Below are 21,205 nucleotides of genomic sequence, written 5' to 3' on the forward strand. Positions count from 1 at the left end.
AAGGAAACCACTTCTCTTCTTGGGTATTTTGGGGGCATAGAGTGATTAAGGTAAAATGGAGAGGGAAAAAAAAAAAAAAAAAAAAAAAAAAAGAGAGAGAGAAATGCTGATAAAGTGCTTAGAAACCTAATGTCATAAAAACTGCTGTTAAGCTGAAAAGTAGTTTTGTCACAAGTTGAACGTAAGCACTTTCTCCAAACAGAAATATGGAAATCTACAGTAATATATTGGGGACAGCGTGTCACTGCAGGAATAGGAATGATGTTTTTCCATCCTCACAGTTAGCTTGGAGGAAGAGTCAATTTAAGTATCCCTCAATGGGGCTAGCACTATATGCAGCTTTAATTAACATAAAATTTGAAAACTTTATTTAGCCTGTGCTGAAAGGAAAACTACTTATTGCTATGTCAGCAGTTCTCGCAGATATGTTTATGAAATTGCTAACATATGCATATATATTTTTTGTAAAGTTACAGAGAACTTGAGCTGAGCAAGTATGACATTGTTTGGATGGATAGTTAGATATATCAGAATTAATGCATGGAGACAAATCTTCCCCAAAAGCAAGGAAAATCCTCTCCCGGTGGCTACACACATAGTTCAGAAGGCGTGGGGAGACCTTTTAATATTATCCGGGGGAAAAAAAAAATACTAAAATTAAATCCATTGGAAATAATTCCTTCATTCTTCTTGAAGGCTGCTGCTGAAGTATTTACAAACCAAATAGTGTACCAAATGAAAAAGTCTTAAAAATGTGTAGATCAATATCGGGTGGTGTGGCAGGGCAAAGTTCCCAGCTGAACACAAGGGTCCTCACCCGCACAGGATCTGAAAACCCTGGATTGCATCGCTGACGGCCTCTGCAGACATGGGAACACCTCACTGCTAAACGTCTGCTGCAGAATCCATTTCTAGATCATGTTTCCTGGTTACACGGGCATAGCTTGCCAGAGGAAATAAACGAAAAATCAGCATCTGCTGTTGAGCTGTATGCTGTTTGTTGCAATACATCACCAATAGCTGTAGTAATGGAGGTTCTTCATTCATGCTCCAAACTTAACTGAGTGTTGTAACAAAATCCCGAAGTCAAAGACACTGTTTGTTAGCTTGAGAAGGGGAACAAATGAAATACTCAGTTTGCTCCTGAGTGATTAGCTTGAAGCAAATCCTGATTTGCCTGAAATCCTTCCTGCCTGAGGACATTCCCAAAGATATTTTTCTCATTATGCAGAATGACCCTAAATAGTGACTCGGGTTGACTGAATTTGGCTACAAAGTTAGCAAGAAGCCAAGCCAGAGGCAAGTGCCAGGGTTATAACAGCACAGAGCAGAATGGGTTGTTCCAAGGTAGAGACAAACCCTCCTTGACAATACATGACACACATAGCACTGTTTTGTCCTTATAAAGTTACAGATGGTGCAAGTTGGTACATTATCTCGACAAAAGCTTAAAAAAAATAGAGATAAGGGGTCATGAACTTAAAACATTCTTCACATCATCCCTCACTGGGAGAATAGACATAGTTTTAAGCCTCTGTCTGTACCTTCCCTAATAAGCCAGCTCATGACACCTTGTAACAAGTGGAAATGTGACCATCAAAGTAACAAAAAAAACAACAAACCAAACCAAAACAAAAACTGATGTGCAAATAAAAACAAGCAAACCACAAAAAAAAAAACGGTGTGCAAAGAAGTGTGCTTTCTATAAAGCAAATACCTTTTAAACTGTTTTTCCCTCAAGACTGCAGCACAGGAGATATATCTGCAACTGCCAATTCACACGGCCAACAATTAGCTCAGGCACTGTCCTAAATATTACAAAGAACATGTCATTGCTTTCCCTGTGGAATGATACCACTCTATGCAAAAGCAATGGGAAAATCACATACAAAACACCTCCTTCTGCCCTCATACAAAGATGCTGAAAAACTGTGGAAGGTAAAAGTAATTGCTGCCAGACAGGCAGACTCTTATTCACTTCAGAGTAAATCTTAAAGGTGAAACACCTTCAAAGTTCCAAAGACAGTATAGATGAGAAGAGAATAAGCTCATGGGATGCTGCATTGTGGTTCCAAGGCACCTGGTGCCACAATATACATTTTCTCACATATTATGTGAAAATGAAGAAATTGCCACTTACCTGAGGGCCGATTAGACCATTGATTCCCGGGAATCCAGGTTCCCCCTTCTTACCCTATGTGTTCAACAGAAAAGCAAATATTAGACACCAAGGAAAAAAAAATGTTACTGAGATTTTCCAAGAACTTTTACCCCCAAACTGGTAAATCTCCATTACATGGGTATACAAAACATAAGTGCTAGAAATGAAGGCAGCACACACCATTTGGATGTGCAACTCCAGTGGTCTGTGTGGTTCTTGCCACCCAAGTATGTGCACCAAGAGGCAGAATGACATGCGATCCTAGCACAGGTCACATCTGGAAATTAATGTCTCTCAAAGGCTGTAGGGAATTCAAATTCTCTTTCTTGTGAATTTGGATCTACAAAGCCTCACAGATGGAGTGTAACCATCACCCCCATAAATGAAGGTTTGTTTCTTGCGTCTCTTGACCTCTAACACTCTGCAATCACACCTGGGTGTTGCCCAAAGGGGATCAGAGAAGGCACAATGCTGAGATACTGTCAAGAGAGGCACCAAGTGCAGACACACTGAGGCACTTTCTCTGCTACCAGTGTAGACCTTCACCCCTTCCCAACCAAGCCAAGCAGTGTCCCTTGTGCTCCCTGCACTACCTTACACATAAAGAAAATAATTAAGAACTCTGCTACATGGAGGAATACATGTATAAAAGATTCACAATCCCTATGCCAGAAAACATGAATACATGAGGCATTTCTAACTGGAGTTGGCATTATCACTAAGGGACAGAGCTCAGTGACTCCTCTGCAAGCAAAAAAAACTTCCTCCACAGGAACAGCAGAGCTTCAGTACTGCAAGGGGAGGATAAGCCAGGACTTGGAGCACACCCTTGAGAAAAGTGCACCCATGTGCACTTCACCAAAGTGCTCCTTCACCTGTGTTCTCTATGGGGTTGATCTCAACTAGTTCACAGGGAAGATGTCCTACATGAGAAAAAAGAGGAAGAAAGGATGGAGAAAGGATGCCTGAAATACTGGAGTTCAGGCAGAAATTTGGTTTGTTTCTCAACTCAGTAGCTTACTTGCCGTGTTACTTTGGGCAAGTCACATATTTTGTGACTCAGCTTTCTTGTGAAAATAATCTATCCTTCCCTGACATGTATAGATACTGAATCATTAGTAATTCTGAGAGTTTTCATAATGTGCTAGGAGGTTACAAGATAAATCATGTAAATACCAGGAAGTCAGAGAAATGATTTTTTTCCTCATTTCTGCTTCTCACCCAAACTGCTTTTCTTTTTAGAAGGATATTATAATTAAGCAAGTTTCGTGTGACTGATGATGTGATTTGTCATACAGCTGTGTAAGTCAGATATGTAATTTTCCCTTTATTTTTCTTTACTGAAATATCCAGAAACAATTTCTATAATTCTTGTTGACTTAAATGAGTGAAACAGCTAACATATCACAAACAAAACAAGTTTTCATCACATTTTACAAAATATTGACTGAGTTTTGTTAGCTGGGGTGTCAGAATCTGATGTTTTCCTTATTTTTTTTTTTTTTTGATAATAAAAATATCAGCTCTCATGTACAGAAAAATATAAGAAAAATATTAAAAGAACAATTATGAGGTCCTTGGATACCAGAAAGAGTTTGCAGTCATTGCCAGGACCCTGATACCAACACAAATGTTCATAATGCTCTCAAGTACATGCACTATTCATGAGTGTTCCTTCTGCTTTTTCCAACATCCATCACTTCTTTCCTTGTCAAAGCCCATTTAAACCTGGAGGACTTCTGTCACCACACGAATCAACACATTTCCTAGTTGGAGACTCATGTTGCCAACTGACAGTGAGACCACACAAGACACCCTCTTAAAAAAACTCATTTAAATAGATAAGAATATGAATAGAATATACAGGGTTGTGGTATGTTGGGCCAAACATGGAAGATGAGCATGACTGCATACGAGAAGCATCTCACCTCCAGCTCTCTATCAACGTGGGAACCATGTGTTAAGATGTCTGGTTCCACAGCTACAACACTGAGGGCAGCAGAAAACACAGTATTATTGTTTCCATCATGTCTCACCAACTTCATTGCTTACTGGGTGTTTTTACAACTCCCCTTGCAATGTTTGTGCATCTCCTTCAGTTCTATTTAGAGACATTAAATCAGAGAGTGCGTTAGATGAAGACAAGAAACCTGATATATACCTGACATAAACATTTTGATAGCCCTTTGAAAGAGCATAAAGGAATTAGCTTCCTGAGAAGTCACCCCAAAACAGGCATTGACAGCTGGGAGAGCATGAATACACCCTGTGATGTACTTTACATGAAAACCATGATGACTGATGCATATGCTGGTGTTCAGGACAACAAAATCCCATTGAGACTTGTGACCTTGCAACCAAGCAGTACATATAGACCTTATTTTGGTGGTCCACAGGGATGTGACTTTAGTGACTTAAGAGCATTATCCAGATATAGTTTTCTGAATATACTGCTTTTTGGAAAATTGGTGGCATCAGATAAAATTACTTGGGGAACCTGAGGAAGGAGATAGCAGCTCCAGTTTGCTCCCAAACTGATCTCAAAAGCTGAGAAGAGGGAGGAAGGACAAATTTTGCTGTCTGAGATAAGTATACACTAGTTCTTCTGTTTCCACACAAATGGCCAGGCACGCTAATCTGCTGCAGCAATAACAGATGTGAAAGGAGTCTATCCTTTTCTTGGGTATAACACTGAGAAACATTGGTGCTTTTCAAAACACTGAGAAATCCCTCAGAGCAGCACATAATTATACTGACAGAGAGGCTGAAAGTGTACTTCCCATTGTGAAGGGAACATTTTGGCCACTCAGAGGTTAGCCAAAATCAAACTACAACAGGGTTGCTCCATAATATTACAGCCTGTCTGGAAAGTACAGAAATACTTGCTGGGAGAAATTATACCTATGAGAGCAATGCTCAGTGAAATGTCACATCACCTAATAATATGACAGACAAAACTAGCAATTATGCTCTGTTACTTATAGCAAGAATCAGCTATGTGTGTAAGAATGTGTACTCTTTGAATATATGAAATATATGTTATTTGCCTTTATCAGCAATTTGAATAATAGCACAGTTAAAAATGTGTCTTATTGGAAATGAATATATTTACCTCACTGACAATTACAGTTTCACTCTGGATTTAATCTACACCATCAATCCTTTCTTCCTGCCTTTTTTTCATTTACTTACATTTCAATTTCTGCGCTGCTGAAATTTGCAAGGGCAATATCACCCAAACAGTTCAAGCACCCACAGATACGTACAAACACAACTAACCACTGGAAACATCTTTACCATACAGGAGACATGAAACCAGAGGGACATATTGGTTCTGCTCTGCTAGAGGGGAAATTCTGAAAGGTATCATAGCTTGAGACTTTATTAACTTGCTGTCCAATAGCTTGAACAGCTATATATTCTCATAACATGATTTTCACTGAGGTTTGGCCCCAGAAAGAGAGGTTTTGGTACCAAGTATGTAGGAAAAACCCTTAACTGTGAATTAGTATGACTGCAAGCATAAATGCCAACTGTTTTCTCTGTAAACTGGGTGGGATATAGGATTACCTCTTTCAGCCCTGTCTCTTTACCTATACATCATCAGAGGAAATCCAGCAGTTGCAATCAATGGTTGAACACCCTAAAGGCACCATGTTTTTACAGGCTCTGTATGTATTGGACAATGTCAGTAAATTTAGAAGCAGGAGTGTCTACATGTGCATGTAAACACCACTGGGACTGGCCGGCCTATGGGTGATTATGGAGGGCTGATGTGACAAAGAGAAATAAGGGACTTATTAGGACTTCTGGACATTGAAAGAAGTCACACTTTGGGACTGGCTCTTTCAAACTAAGTCTGCTCAGTTTGCTGGGCAAAATGATTTTCCTCTTCTGCTTTATTTACCAAACACAGCACATCTTTTTTCTGGAAATACCATTTTTTTCCCATGCACTTTACAAGTCTAAGGTTGTTCAAATCAAGGGGAGTTCATACACAGAGAAATAAGAGTTGAAACACTGTTTGCTGCCCGTTTCAAGTTATGACTGGCCAAACTAGGAACATCATGTGCAACAATCCACTTTAACAGGAGACAGAGGTCAAGAGGGGGAAAGTCAAACACCTGTATTTCTGTCCTGCCATCAAAAAAAAAAAAAAAAAACCACAAAAAAGAGCTCAGCAGCCTCCAGGGATCTGAGAAATTTATCTCTCCCATTACAGTTAATGGGGACAAACCTTTCATGTATTGGCAAGTGTTTTTTTTTAACACTTGGAGGGTGGAGGGTGTGCCCTGAACCCTGTAGTTCCCAGTTTTAACGGAACCCTTTAGGCTATATTGTAAAACAAATATTTAGCAGTTACTGAGACTCACAGCCTTGTTAATCTAGTTGTAAAGAGTCAAGAAAAGTCTGTTAAGCTTTTTGTGCTGCTCTGACTTCAGGGATAAACTTTTAAGGGATGTGGACATATGCACATGAAAACCTGCTGAAACATGACAGCTGAATTAAGGATGCAGAAGACACCCCTTGGTAACGCACTCCTGGAGTTGCCCTCATTCCTCTTGCCTCCAACCTGCAAGAATGCAATCCTGAACTTTGCAGTTCACTCACAAAAGAAAGGCCTTGCAGTAAATTTTTTATGTTATTCTGTTTTGACATCCAATTCATTCTCATTCTGTACTTGACTGTGCATAAGTTATCTTGTGCACCAAATAAGTTGAAAAAAGGGGACTTATTATTACCTATCTACCTGATGCAGTTACATTGCAGTCTTAACCATGGATAAGGACATTCATTAAAGAATATAACTTTTAAAAGATGTTTTCCATTAAGATTTTTTTTCTCCATAAGACTGTTCTTACTATTCTGTGAGACTCGTGTATTTTTTAGTGCTGTGCACTGATTGTTCTTTGAGCATGAGAAAATTCTGAGAATAAAAATCCAGAAAACTAGGCTGCAATATCACACATCAAAATCACGGTGGGTCTAGGTAGCTGTTACATCATGCCTAAGTGGAAAGTACTCTTACAGGATAAATAGATGTTTTCTCTTGATTTTCTTATGAAATTTCAATCACGATCCTTGAATCATGATCCTTGAACTCCCTCAGGCTCGGTGCTGTGACCACTGCCTTGGGGAGCCTGTCCCAGTGCCCGACCACCTCTGGGTGCAGAATCTTTCCCTAACCCACAGCCTGACTCTGCCCTGTCCCAGCTCCATGCCATCCACTCGGGTCCTGTTGCTGTCCCCAGAGAGCAGAGCTCAGCGCCTGCCCCTCCGCTCCCCTCGTGAGGGAGCTGCAGGCCCCCATGAGGCCTCCCCTCAGCCTGCTCTGCTCTGGGCTCAACAAACCAAGGGACCTTGGCTGCTCCTCAAACATCTTCCCCTCCAGACCCTTCATCATCTTTGTAGCCCTCCTTTGGACACTCTCTAACAGTTTTATGTCCTCCTTAGACTGTGATACCCAAAACTGTACACAGTGCTTGAGGTGAGGCTGCACCAGCATGGAACACTTCCCTTGACCTGCTAGCAGTGCTAGCACACTTCAGAAGAACCCCACATTTACATTAGTTTGCCCAAACATTTTTATGCTTTTCAGGAGCATGTCAGTCACCTGCACCTCTTGCGTCTATCAAGCACAGAAAGTTGGGTTTATTTCCAACAAAATTCAGTAGACCAGTTGTCAAAAAAAAAGAGAAGAATCAAAGTACTTCGATTCTCTTCCATTTTACAGGAAAAGGACAGGAAGAGAGGGGGGTGGGGGGTGGAAAATGAATACAGACTCTCTAACTCTTTTTCAGGCAGATTTAGTAAAGTCAGAGAAACAGTTCTGTCTCACTCAAAGGTCTTACAGGACAGATAAGAACAGCAAAGCTACATTCTTTGCACTGTGTGTGCTTGATGTGAGGGTATCATTGTCAAAATATAGACCTTAGGTGTCAGGCACTTTGAAGCAGCTGGCTAATAAAATGAATATAACCCAGTTGTCTGATTCAGGCTAGAACTGTTATATCCTCCTCCCCAGATAGGATCAAAGGATAGAGGTGAATTGTCAGATTAGCAGTTCAGCAGATGTACTAAGGAGATCATGCACATTTTTTTCTATGCCCATAAAGGACTTCAAGACCTGCAACTAAAGCAGACTAACAGAGAACTTCTTTTAAATGCTTGAAAGGTGTTCTGTCTCCGCAGCTTATGCTCTCCTTAGTGTGTTGTCAGTACTGGGCAGCTCCACAAGGTGTAAGCAGCCCTCAGATTACCTTTCCTTGTCTAAAATCTTTATCTGCAAGTGTGCATTATTACAATTACATTGAAAATGCACTGTCCATATTGGAGCTCCTGGGAATGGACTACAGGAGGAAGAGGTTCATAGATAGCAAGGTGAGCTTCTAATAAATTTGGCAATAAGATCACTACAATACCATCACTTTTATTTTACTTTATTTTTTTATTTTTTTTTAAGAGTACAACACTGCCTCCACTCCCTGCCCTCAGAAGTGTCTTGTTTAATTTTTCTAAATAAAATATTAGGAAGACACTCAATCACATTCTTGCATCACCTTAGGAGCTCTTCTCCTTCTAATGCCAACTAGGGTCTAGTAGTGCTTTTTCCAGACTGTCACCTGCTCCCCCAGAGTTCATCCTCCTGTTGGGCAGTGATTCCCAACCTTTGGGCATACTTTCTGGGACACACCAGTTACAGCTATGAGCATCCTGATTTGTCCACAACTTCTGGAAAGTTGTTTGAAAATGCACTGTGGTGCTCAAATCTGCTTGGAGGAGACTAGCTGGATGTGGCTAGGCCTTACCTAAGGTTCTCGGTGTCTGCAAACAGAAAGTCTAGTTTTGTGGTGAGCCCTCAAAAAGCAACAGATGTTGTCTTAATACATTGGTTTTATACAGGTCAGAAGAAGCCTTGGGCCATCAAAAGCCTTGATGACAAGGCTTCTTCACCCCACCTGGTTATTCAGCCATAGTTGTGTCAAACATTAGCAAAACACTCTGTAACTGTTCAGTCTAAGCAGGGGTGATTGGAAAAAAATATTTTGGCCAAAATGTATAGCAAATGCATTTAAATGAAAGATTAAATTTGCAGGAACCATCTTAAGAAACTAAACCCGTACTATCTTTCCTGTGTTTCCTATGACACAAATGGTGACTCTGTGAAGAACATTCCTTGCTTACTGCCAACTGTACTAACCCATATATTCTTTTATTTCTTCAACAGGAACAGCAATTCATGCCAAAAGAATATCATACCTCCTTCTTTCCTAGAAGTCTGTCCGAAATGTATGACCCTACTCCTGTTGGCCAAACTGTCACTAGGGTATTTGACACCATATGACTATGTCATCTTCTGTGAAACCTCATGTACACTGTGTAGGTGGCTCCTGCATCACATTTCTAACATCATCCAATGATGGCTCTGTCCTCACAGATTTCAAAATCTCTTCACTTCCAGTAGACTGTGTTATGAGGCATGAATGAATTCCTCTGTGAAATGGTTCCAAACATCTTTAGTTCATTAGTAGTCCATTCCAGCTACATTACAGCTAACTAAAGCACTGCAGCCTTCTAAGAACTCCAGCAAATGGTTGCATCTGCATATATGTGTCAGGACAGGAGCTCAGTGTGTGTGCACACCATCTTCACCTAAATTTCGGTTCAGGATCATACAGCCAAAGGGAACTTGAATCATACTGCAGAACAGCAACTGTTTTATATCAGCCCCTCTTGCAGCTTGCTACTCGAGATGGCTTTGAAGTCAAGCAGATCAGAACTTGGAATTTAATCTTGCACTGTAATCTGTCCAGTTAGTTACAAGATATTAGTGCAGAAGACTTATGAAGTAAGTCCCTTATGAATGAAATTTTCAGGAGATATAAACTGGCATAACATCATATCCTGAAACTCCAGCTGTATAAAACAGCAGAGGGGCCAGCCAAGCAGACATTTAGTGTTTTTCAGCTGTTCAGCACAGATCTGCTAACAATGCTGGAAAGGGACCCAAATCTGCTTCTGGCTATGTCTGACTTTCAGTCCTCACCACAATGAAGAAAGCTATGACTATGCTAATAATTCCAACAGGCCTAAGCTCCACATGAAAAGCTCACAGATCACAGAATCATAGAATCACAGAATGGTTTTGGTTGGAATGGACCTTAAAGCCCATCTAATTCCAACCCCCCTCCTATGGGCAGGGACACCTCCCACCAGCCCAGGTTGCCCAAAGCCCCATCCAGCCTGGCCTTGAGCACCTCCAGGGATGAGGCATCCACAGCTTCTCTGGGCAGCCTGTGCCAGTGTCCCACCCACCTCTGAGGAAAGAATTTCTTCTGACATTTGTATGAGACTAGTTGGCATGACCTGAAATTGTGCAGGTAAACTTGCTTAGTGTTAAACAAACACACACTCACACCACTGCTTTGGCTCTCTTTGGTTTGCTCACATACTTGTATAACCATACACTTCTGCTCCTATATAGAGCAGATACAGAGGTGAAGAGAGATGTGGCCAGTGTCTTACAAGCCAGGGCCAGAGTCACAAATGAATCTGTGGTATCATGACCGAGGCCACGGCCTCATTGCTGGGCTGTGCTGCTAGAAAGTCTTTTTGTTTGGGTGTGTGCTAGAAGAATCACTGCAGATCTGAGCTGTAGCTTCAGAGGAAGAGAAGGAGCAGGAGATGATTACTGCTCTTGGCATTTTAACTTCTAAATCTGCTTAGGGAAATACTTGTTTTTGCAGCAAAATTTAGGTAAAATGGTAATCAATGCATGGAATTGTGCTTTGGCAACAACTGTACTAATGGTGAATCAGTAGCATCTGCTAATCCATTCTCTCTCCAACATCTGTAGGTTATCCATGTATATCCACCAAGCCCAAGGCTTTGATTCATCCCAGGTATTCCGTCATTGAATAACAGCCTTTAATTAAAAAAATATATCTAACCACCTAAGACGCCTGGTGACTAATAAAGACCCTTAGGAGAAGTCTAACTAGCTAGACACAACAGAGTCTAGGGAAACATTCAAACACAGTATGTATCAAATGACATCTCTAATCAAATGATCATTAGCAGGAGCTATTTCGTATCCTGTCGCAGACCCTGACTGATCACTGTCCTTTACTCAGCTAATACGCTCTATTAATCTTACTCAAGAAACGATGTTTCACAGCAGGCTTTAAAATCAGGACAATTCAGAACTTGTCAACTCATAAGTAAAGCACAGCAGAGTTATTTGCTAAGCCATTAGCTGATATTTTCTAAGCACTGGAAAAGTACAAGAAAGCAAATAAATGCCCTTTTCCACTGTGGCATTAACATAACACTGCAGGCACATATTCTCTGGAAGAAGATTCCTAAAAGCCAAGGTTACAGTTCCAGTCAGTGACATGCAATTCAACTCGAAGCCTATAGAAACCCACCTACCAAAATATATTTCCTCCCTGTATTGTCCTCTGCCCATAACCCTAACATGCCCCCAGGTAGTGCTCTCATGCCCACTTTTTAACACCACTGGTGCTGACTCAGGTGCCAAGCACTACAAGCAACCCTTGTGACCTCCTCTATGGATTAAGCTACAATCAAGTCTCTGTGACAACCTAAAAAAGTAGCCCATCAAACACCAATACTGAGATTGAAGTGACGGTCTCCACAAAGGTTAAGCATGTATCTCACTCCCACACTTATCTGTTGCTTAATGAGATGTTCTTCCTACAAATGGGCTAAAGCAAGGAAAGGCAGGCTCAGAGCATTCATAAGAAATAATTAGGCCTACTATGAAATTTCCCTTTTATCAGCACTTGAATATTTCAACATATAGGTATGAGTCAAAGAAAGTATTTTTTTAAAATACAAGAAGAGGAAACAAAACAAAACAAAACAAAAAAAAATATACTATCTAACCTCCTTGTGGAGAATGGTACACCAGAATTTTGTGGGATCTTCTGTTTGAGTACAGACCAAACAAAAAAAGAATGGCTTTAATTTATATAAAGTATTGAAGGTGTCTTTGGATTTATTTGACTTCCAAGACAGCACCATTTATCTGAAATTTCAACTTGCCCATCTTACCAGAGGCTCTACACACTCAGAGTCATATCTTAACAGTGGTAAAAATATTTCAAGTTTCATTCACAGGAAAACTCCACTCCATTTTTATGTTTTTAGTAATTAATGCATTTCTAAGAATCTTCCAACCCATTTTCCACCTAAAATTAAATGATTTTGTAGGTCAGTTCACAAGGCATGGCAAGTTCATAGATAGCTTCTATGAGACTTCTATAGGAGGCTTTGCTGGATTTTATGCTCTTCTACTATTTACAAGGTGCAAGGGGATATTTGTCTGTGCTCAAAATCTATTCCCAGAAGACATCTTCTTGGATCTTTCCTATCACTCATTGCTCCTCCTACAGATGTTTTACTATGTTTTTAAAAGACTAACCATGTGGCCAAGTATGACTCAGGAGCATCCCTTTAGAAGGGGCACATCAGTGAGAAATAAAGCTTCCATTATTTTAACCTCTGATAAACATATATATATGTATACATAGGGGTTCCAAAGTGTCTGTGTGGGAAAGAGGATCAAGAATCCTCTTGGCACCAAGAAGCAGACACAAAGAGAGGAGAAGAAATTACAAGAAATTTTCCCAGGGTCCTACTGGTCACTGCACACAAATTTGTTGAATTTCATACCAAGAGGTACTGAAAGTTGCTGGACTATAAAGAAGAAACAAGAGAAAGGATCCAGGCTTCAAGGATCCTTAAATAAGTAAAAAACTGAATATAAGGTGAGTCAAAGTATCAATGCTTATTGAGCACAGCTGTACTCAGCACACTGAGACATACATTAAATAAAAAGAGCAACTCACCCTTTGACCTGGTAAACCCGGGACTCCAGGCTTGCCTTCTGGACCAGCCTCTCCCTTTAAAAGTGAAAATATTTTTAGAAAGTTAACCAAGTTAAAAACAAACAAAAAAACAAAAAACTAATGAATTACGTCACCATTTTCTGGGCTACCGCTACTGAATGGCTACCTAGACAGTTCTTAACTGATAATTATATTGTCCTGTGAGCCGAAGAGAATAAGAAAACAGGATAGAGAAAAAGTGACAATGCCCTGATTAAATCCAGACCACACAATTACATAGTTAAAGGCAGATATGCCTAAGTAATGCATCTTCACAATGCCATCAATTTTACAAAACCCAACCAACAGTGAAACACAACAAACAATTCAGAAATGAGGAAATACAGAGTGTGTGCAAATGAGACAGCAGTGATTGTCTGAAGTGAGATTTCCTGCAGAGCTGGGTTATAAAATGTACCTGGAAGAAGCCGCAATCAAGTGAAAAGTAAGAATACTGGAGTGCTTAAATTGTTGCAAATATTGTGTTGTATTCCCTGCTGAAACACAAACACACATCTCTTATTTTTCATATGCAGAAGATTTTTGCTGGGACATTGTGGCATAAAGCAATGATTCTTTGCCCATCATTCTATGATGACTTAGAGGTTACCGTTGAGGCTCCTCTCTGAGATGTGCTGAATACTCATACAGCTCCTCAGGACATTAGAAATGGAAAAAGAATCAGCTTTTGCAGGACAACAGCCTTGAGGTAATGTATGCCACTGTGTCATGACCACCTATGTCCTGGGTGCCACCTCCATACATCCAGAGTGGCCACCAACAGCAGGAGAGTTTCTCTCACCAGTGAAGAAACAGAAGGCTGGGCACACTGATTAAGCTCTTAGTACTCAAATAACATATAAGATTTTGCATGTATACCTCAGCTCAGCTTGAGTTTCAGTTTCTGGGGCTTGTAAGCAGTGAGATAAACCACTTACTTGAGGTCCAGGAAGTCCAGGTTGGCCTTGTGGTCCTCGTGGGCCAGGCTCTCCCTACAGACATAAGAAAAAAAAATAAAATAAGATAAAATATCTATAGGAAAAATTATATGGACACAGTACTCATGCGAGCCATCTATACAGGACCTACACCACCCCTTTCCTTATAGGTCCCAAAAAAAACAGTGCAGAGACCAGCTGGTTTTCTACTTCACCCTGGGGTTATTTGAATTATCAGCACTCATTAGGCTGCACGCAGACTGATCCACCCACACTTAGCCAGCCTTTATCCGTAACTGGCTCTCTGTTCTTCAAAGGTAGTAACTCTGCCACAGACCCTGGGCTATCCTGGATATTCCAGGAAAACACTGTGGGCTGGGGTTCAGCAGTGGAGAAAAGCAATTCTTGCAAAAGCAGCTTCCGCAGCATTTTCCCCAGAGCCAGCACAGCTGTGAAGGGCTTTAAAGTATTGTATGTATGCCGCATATAATTACATGAAATAGGAGTAAAATACAACTTAAAACAACACAAAGTAAAAATTAAAATATACGTAGGAAAATTGACAGAAGAAATTGGTGTCTTTTCCCTGTTTGAGTAGCCATGTTCAGACACAAACTCAGCATAAAACTTGGACACAGTTTCACTTTTATATTAACACTTTCCAGGATGTAAAGAATTGCATAGCTGACCCCTTCCAATTTACACTTGTCACTCGTGTTAGACTCATTGCACTTTCTAAGGATGTTACCCTTTCCCCTCTTCTGTTTATTTTCCCTGCTGTAAGTATGTTAACTTGTTTCTTGATGTCCTGACATTGCTTTTATCCACCTTAATTTTGAAATATCATTCTAAAGCAAAATCTAATCTAGCAGACAGTTAAAATACGTAAAAGCATCCTTGCAGCAGAAGCACAGATATTGAATCTCTCTTACTTGCTCGCCTTTTAAGCCTTCAGTGTGTACCTGCAATAAAAATGTGAGGTTATACAGGGGAAAAAAAAAAAAAAAAAGACAACATGGAAGGCTCTGGGCTGTGACTGTCCCACACAGTTTATTTTTCTCTCCTTGCCATTTCCTTAAGATACACTCTAAGTGCAACAACTCCTCAAATCCCATTGCAGGCTGGGGGATATTTTCTATTTAAGAAGCTCAGACTGTCAGGGTTTGTTCACTCAGTTCCCTGTGAAGGGATTTGTGAGGCTGTATAAACAGTAGGAACATAATTCATTATCTTGTCAGTATACATAAGTTCATAATTCTCCTTGATGCAACCATCAGGGCCGTAACTGACAACTGTCGGTCTTCTCAGCCCTCTGCACCCGCCTCCTGAAACTTCAGTGGGCATTGGGACAAGACAGTGCTCATTTTCAGGTTTCATGTACATCTTTCAAAATCTCTTGGCAACTACCATCACATCAGTAATTTCCCATTTAAGTAGAACAGTAAGAGGCTCCTACCCACACAGTTTTTCTTTTTTTTTTTTTTTCTCCTTTTTTTTTTTTTTTTTGTTTTTTTTTGTTTTCCAGAAGTCTTTCTCCCTCCCTCCTTTGGTATCCACAACTTTCTAGTCGAGGAGATTACCTGTAGACATTCTTGTGTCCCTTGAAGGCAGGGGCAGAGATGGGACAAGTTGGGACAAGATGGGACAAGAGATGGGAGATATTGAAAGACATGTAAAGCTAGCGTCATGCGAAAGATCAGCCCCCTCTCTTCTATCTTCTTGGCTTGTCGTTTACCACTTTTGTTGGCATTGGCTCAACAGCTGTCCTGGAACCCACAAAGTCATGTCACAGCATTTCTCTGATTTACCTGAGGTAACGTTTCATTGTCTCATGAAGTCCTAATCTTCACATTTCAATATCTCCCAAAATTGTGGCAGGACATTTCCTAACTGGAATTTGTCATGGTCCTTCTTCAGAAATCTTTACTGGCTTAAACTTCACTTTTTTTTTTTTTTTTTTTTTTTTTAAATCTATTTAAGAACATTTAATAAAGTTCTCGAGTCCCCAGCTTCCATATAGCTTATAACGTTTGAAAAAAAAAAAAATCTTACTGAAGAGCCTGGCAATCCTGGTAGCCCTGGTTCACCCTGCAGGGAAATACGACAGAAATTTAAAACAAAACAAAACAAAACAAAACAAAACAAAAAAACACAACATAACACAAAACACAGCATAACACACTACATAACACAGAACAAAAGCAAACTTCCCAATATGTTTTCCAACTGCTCTTGTACGTTCTTATTTTCTATACCAACCCGGAGTTGATAGATATGAATATGCAATCCCCATTAACTCTTGTTCTTTCTACCCTATAAGTGAATATATGCAGGAACTGCTTGTCTTCTGTGACACCGTGATGTTACACACTGATTCCAATGATATTTACTGACTTAAAATGGTGCCAGTTTCCTGAAGTCTTTCTTACAGAGCAGAATGATCCTGTGTTTGCAGGACACTAGGATGCTACTCTACATGATCCACTCTACATGATTTACTGCCACCTAGGCTATCCATTTATTCCAGCAGTTTGTCTCCAGTGGTGTCCAGTATTTATTACATTTTATGACTATGCCTCCAGAAGGTGTCTCTTTCACTTTAGGTACAAACCAATGCAAAAATCATCATGTTTCCTTTCACACGCTTGTCGTTTCTTCATTATTCTTGTAGGTCTCCAAGTGACCCATCATACCTTTCATTCTCTTTCGTTTTAATTACTATTTGTTATTTATTCCAAAGTGTGCCCATACTGTGTCAGAAGGACTGAAGAGACACGTCACCTACACTGAAAGTTATGGAGCAAGGAGTTAAACGTTTTCTGGAAGGGCTACATGCAACTACTAGAGAGATGATGAAGTGTTATGAAATCAAGATTGTTATCCACTTCAACATCCTGGAGCACAAAGATATTGCTCTCTCTTATCATCTCCATGGATATGCCCTACTTGTAGGTGCTTCTGAGATCTCACCCATATATTTTCAATCTGATTGGGAAAATAATAAGATTTGCTTCTGATCTGTGCACTCTTGGATAAGGTTCACTGCTTGGATGAGAAAAGGAGAAAGAAAATCCAGAACTGGACACAACTTTCTATTCATGCTAAAGAACTAGATAGGAAATATCAAAACCACAATGTCAACCTGAGTAGGAAGGGAAAGATAAGGCTGTCCTGGAAACTTTAATAAATCTGTAAAATAACAAGGTTGAAATTGCTGCTGAGAGCAATGAATAATTATCATGCAGATAAGAGGACCGGTCTCATCTGATTGGCACTTTCTGAGTCAATTCGACATCTTCTGGGTCACAAAACCAGCCTCTACACAAACACAGTGAAATTTCTACTCACCTTTTGTAACTGATGAAGTCTTCTTGGACCAAACTACTCTCTACATCCTTCTACTTCCACAAAGAGGATTAAACTAGGAGTAGCAGAGCTACAACCAGACCTGTTTGACCTCTCACTCCCATTTCAGACTGAAGCAACATCAGGAAAGTTAAACATTCATATGTTCACATAAACATAAATAAGATAAATATTAAGTCAACAGCCATGATATTTCTGGGGGCTCTAGGAGGAAATAATTGATGTCTCTGAATGCCTCCTGTACATCTCATCCCAACTCACCTTTTCTCCTTTGGTCCCACTGGCACCTGGAGGACCTGGGCTGCCAGCAGGGCCCTGTAAAAAGGAAAAAACAGAGTTTTGCATACTTTGTATACCTTTTACCTTTGTTTTACTTATTCCAGGTCATCATTTGCAATTCCCTTTAAAGTACAGGACAAACAGAAAGTTGCAGGTTTGGGTATCAACAGTTATGTCCCATTGCACTGCAATAACAGCTAATACAACACTCAAGGCTGCTTTGGCTCTACCATGTAGACAGGAAGGGGAATAAGGATGGAGATGCCACAGCAGGCACGATAATAGCAATCCAATTTCAGCTGGTTCAGAAGGATTGCAGTTCAGGGAGTAAATCAGTGTCAAACACAAAATTTAGGATAAAATTCAGGCGTGAAGATTTGCCCACTGCTAGGAGTCTAGACATGAAAAAGGCAGAAAAACTTCAGAATAACCCGACTTCTGTAATAGGGTGTCACTTGGAGAAATTGTTCCTTAGGAGTAGTAAACAATCAGCATCCACCTTCACATCCCTCTGCAATTTCTCACTTCATCCACACTTGCTGCAAGTACAAACCAGTCCTGTAAACAACGCAACAGGCACAGTGAACATAGTTCATTGAGATGCCAGTGCCACATCTAACACTGGGAAACATTTCCATCTTATAAGGATAGTGATAAACACTAACCAGAGAAATATTTCATGGCATAGGATAAACCATGGCTGAGAAACACAGCAGAGAGAAAGTGATGATTAACTATCAAATCTCCCACAGAGAAAAAGAAAAAAAAAAAAAAAAAGTGAAATAATCTCTATCACCTCACAGAAAGGAAAGTATAGTTTAACAAAGACTATGATTACTTATGACACTACACCTTGCCATCTAAATACAAAAGATGTCTGATATGGAAACAAAATGACTTCCCAAATAAACCAAATCAAATTGAAATTCCGACTGCCAAAAGAGTGAAAGCGATGCAGTTGGGCAGCTTCTCCACCTCTGCAAATGCAAAATCATGCCTCCAAACGATCCTTTCCATAGAGGGAAACAGCGAGGGTTAGGGGATAGGATGCAGACACAGGAGCCTGGAGGCTTCAGGCTCAAGGGTGGTAACTATTAGTTGCAAAGACTTTTGGCAAATCACATCACTTGTCTCTGTTTCTTACTCCATCCTTTGCTATTTAGACCAGAAGATCCTTGGGAGTAAAGGATGATTCTCATTAGGGACATTACGATGAGTAATGAAAACAGTCTTGTGGGATCTATAGATAGTTTTAGATACAGACAAAGTGTTATCTGTCTAATCTGCAGAAGTGTACTGATTTTATAGAATAACTTTCTGGTTTCATCTTGTCTTAAAAATGTAAATAGTTCCAAGCTATAGTTTTTCTATTGAAAATAAACCAAACCCAGTTCTCCTCCTTTCATGTTGTGGGTGGAAAGAAAACACACTTTATAAAAGTCAGGATCAAACAGCTAAATTTTTCGTTTGTGCTTCCTTATGTCTTTGATAAAAATTCAGACAAGCTTCTAACCTATCATGTTTAAAGGTTTGGCATTACTTTTAAGTGGATATTGCATTACTATTTAATTTTGAAAAAGAAAAAAAAAATGAAAAAAAAGAAAAGGGAGAATAAAAGAAAAAAAAAAAAAAAAGAAAATAAAAAAGAAAGAAAACTGCTAACATACATGTAGAGCCTTAGAATAAGGATTCTGAAAACTGCTGATGCAATGGGGTCCTGTCATGACTCAGCAGCTGTCCAAGATAAGTCTCAAATTTAAAGAAACTTTCACTCGCTCCAAAGAAAAGCTTCCACCTGCTGAGTATTTGCCACGTACCTGTTTCCCCTCCACACCTGGCTTTCCTGGGAGTCCATCTAGGCCTCGTTCTCCCTGGAGAAGGATGAGAAAAAAACTCTGTAACACATCTGTGATGTTTGGGTTAGTGTTATACAAGAAATGTCCATGTTATTCTTTCCAAGCAGAAAGATGAAAGAAAAGTAATTCAAGCTAGCCCGGTAGAGAAAATGCCTGAAGTCCACATATGTGTACTCAGAAAAGTTGCTGGGAGCATCCTGAAACAAGAAGGTGAATGCAATGAAACTTCTATCCCCTCTAACTTTACTAACTGATGGCACTTATCTAGCTAGAAAACTTAGCATCAGGTAACTGGGAGGTGAATTCTGAGAAGTGGTTGTGTGCCAGCTTTCTACTTGGGCATCCTTCCTCTGCCTTCTGACCCAGGTTCATATAAACTAGGAGAACATCAATCTGTAATAGGTTTTACAAAAATAATGAGCCAAAAATCCAGGAACCGGACATTTTTACCCACTTCAGAAAAATGTTTGATTTTTCACCTTTGCTTTCCTTAGCCTGGGGGATCAATTAATCCATTCTTATATGTCTTCAGAGATGGACAGTCCCCAAAGTCCACAGGCAACCTATTCCACCGCTTTACTTTTAACACCTGCAGATATGTTTTTCCCCTGTGTCTAAACCTGACTTTTTTCTCACTACTGTTTCAAACTAGTACGTCTTTCCTCACCCCTCCAGACACAGAAAACAGATTGCTCCCTTCATCTTTACAACAGCCTCTTATGTATCTGAAGTCTTACAAAACTCCCCCCTCAAACTTCAAACTCCAGACTAAACAACCTCAGTACTTTCAACTTTTCTTACTGGGTGTATTTTCCTGACCTCTTATCATTTTTATTGCTCTTATTTGGGCATTATTCAATTTTTCCACGTCTTGACTGTAACTAGATGCCCGAAGCTGGACACAGCTGAGGCTAACTCTGAGAAGAAAGATTATTTCATGCTTTATAGACTGTTCTTTTGTTTAAATCCCAGGTTAATGTTTGCTTTACCCCAAACCACCTTTTGCAGGACAGCTCCTTAATCAGTTCCCAATGATGTCCCTGCTTGTGAGAGGGAGGGCTGGATTTAGGTGATCTTTAGGGTCCCTTCCAACTCAAACCCTTCTGTGATTCCATGATCCTAATCTGCAGCAGTGCACAATTAGTTGTGTATGCAGCATCCTATTCTTGCTTCTCAATGTCATCTTCTGCTCTGGGGGGATTACATTTACATGTAAAAGACCATTTTGAATTCTGAACCTGACCTCCATTGTACTTCCACGTTCAAAGTTAATAAGCATAATTCATATTTTATAAACCAGGTCCTTGACAGAAATGATGACTAGATCAATCCCGCCAAACTTACTTCTTTCCTTACAGATCATGGCCCTTGCCCATGTAGCCATCATAATTTAAAACTCATTGAGCGGGGACTTTCTCTCGCTGTGTTAAGTGCTTAAATCTCTGTAGAATGGAACACTGATTTTGTTTGGAGCCTGCATACACTGCTGAATTTAAATAATCAAATACATACACACGCTGCTAGTGTTAACATAAGTGTACATGAACGAATTCTACAAATACAAGGAGTGACAGCAAAATATTAGCTTTACTCTATTTTTATTTTTTTGAATTTCAGACTTTTTAGTTCTGATTACTATCCCACAGTATCTCTGATAGATCTCAGTTGTTATATGCAAACAAACCTACACTT

General features: G+C 39.9%; 1 protein-coding gene across 1 annotated transcript in view; it reads right to left on the reverse strand.

Moving 5' to 3' along the window:
• Positions 1 to 21,205, reverse strand: part of COL22A1 (collagen type XXII alpha 1 chain) — a 222,941-nt gene that overhangs the window by 67,867 nt on the left and 133,869 nt on the right. The window contains exons 19-25 of the mRNA XM_084512133.1: positions 19,475 to 19,528; positions 17,640 to 17,693; positions 16,065 to 16,100; positions 14,945 to 14,974; positions 14,013 to 14,066; positions 13,036 to 13,089; positions 2,141 to 2,194 (exon numbers count right to left, since the gene is read on the reverse strand). Of these exons, the coding sequence (XP_084368259.1) occupies positions 2,141 to 2,194; positions 13,036 to 13,089; positions 14,013 to 14,066; positions 14,945 to 14,974; positions 16,065 to 16,100; positions 17,640 to 17,693; positions 19,475 to 19,528 (336 nt within the window). The remainder of the gene's footprint in view (positions 1 to 2,140; positions 2,195 to 13,035; positions 13,090 to 14,012; positions 14,067 to 14,944; positions 14,975 to 16,064; positions 16,101 to 17,639; positions 17,694 to 19,474; positions 19,529 to 21,205) is intronic.

The sequence above is a fragment of the Aythya ferina genome (assembly GCF_964211825.1).
Source record: "Aythya ferina genome assembly, chromosome: 2".
Taxonomy (NCBI): Eukaryota; Metazoa; Chordata; class Aves; order Anseriformes; family Anatidae; genus Aythya; species Aythya ferina.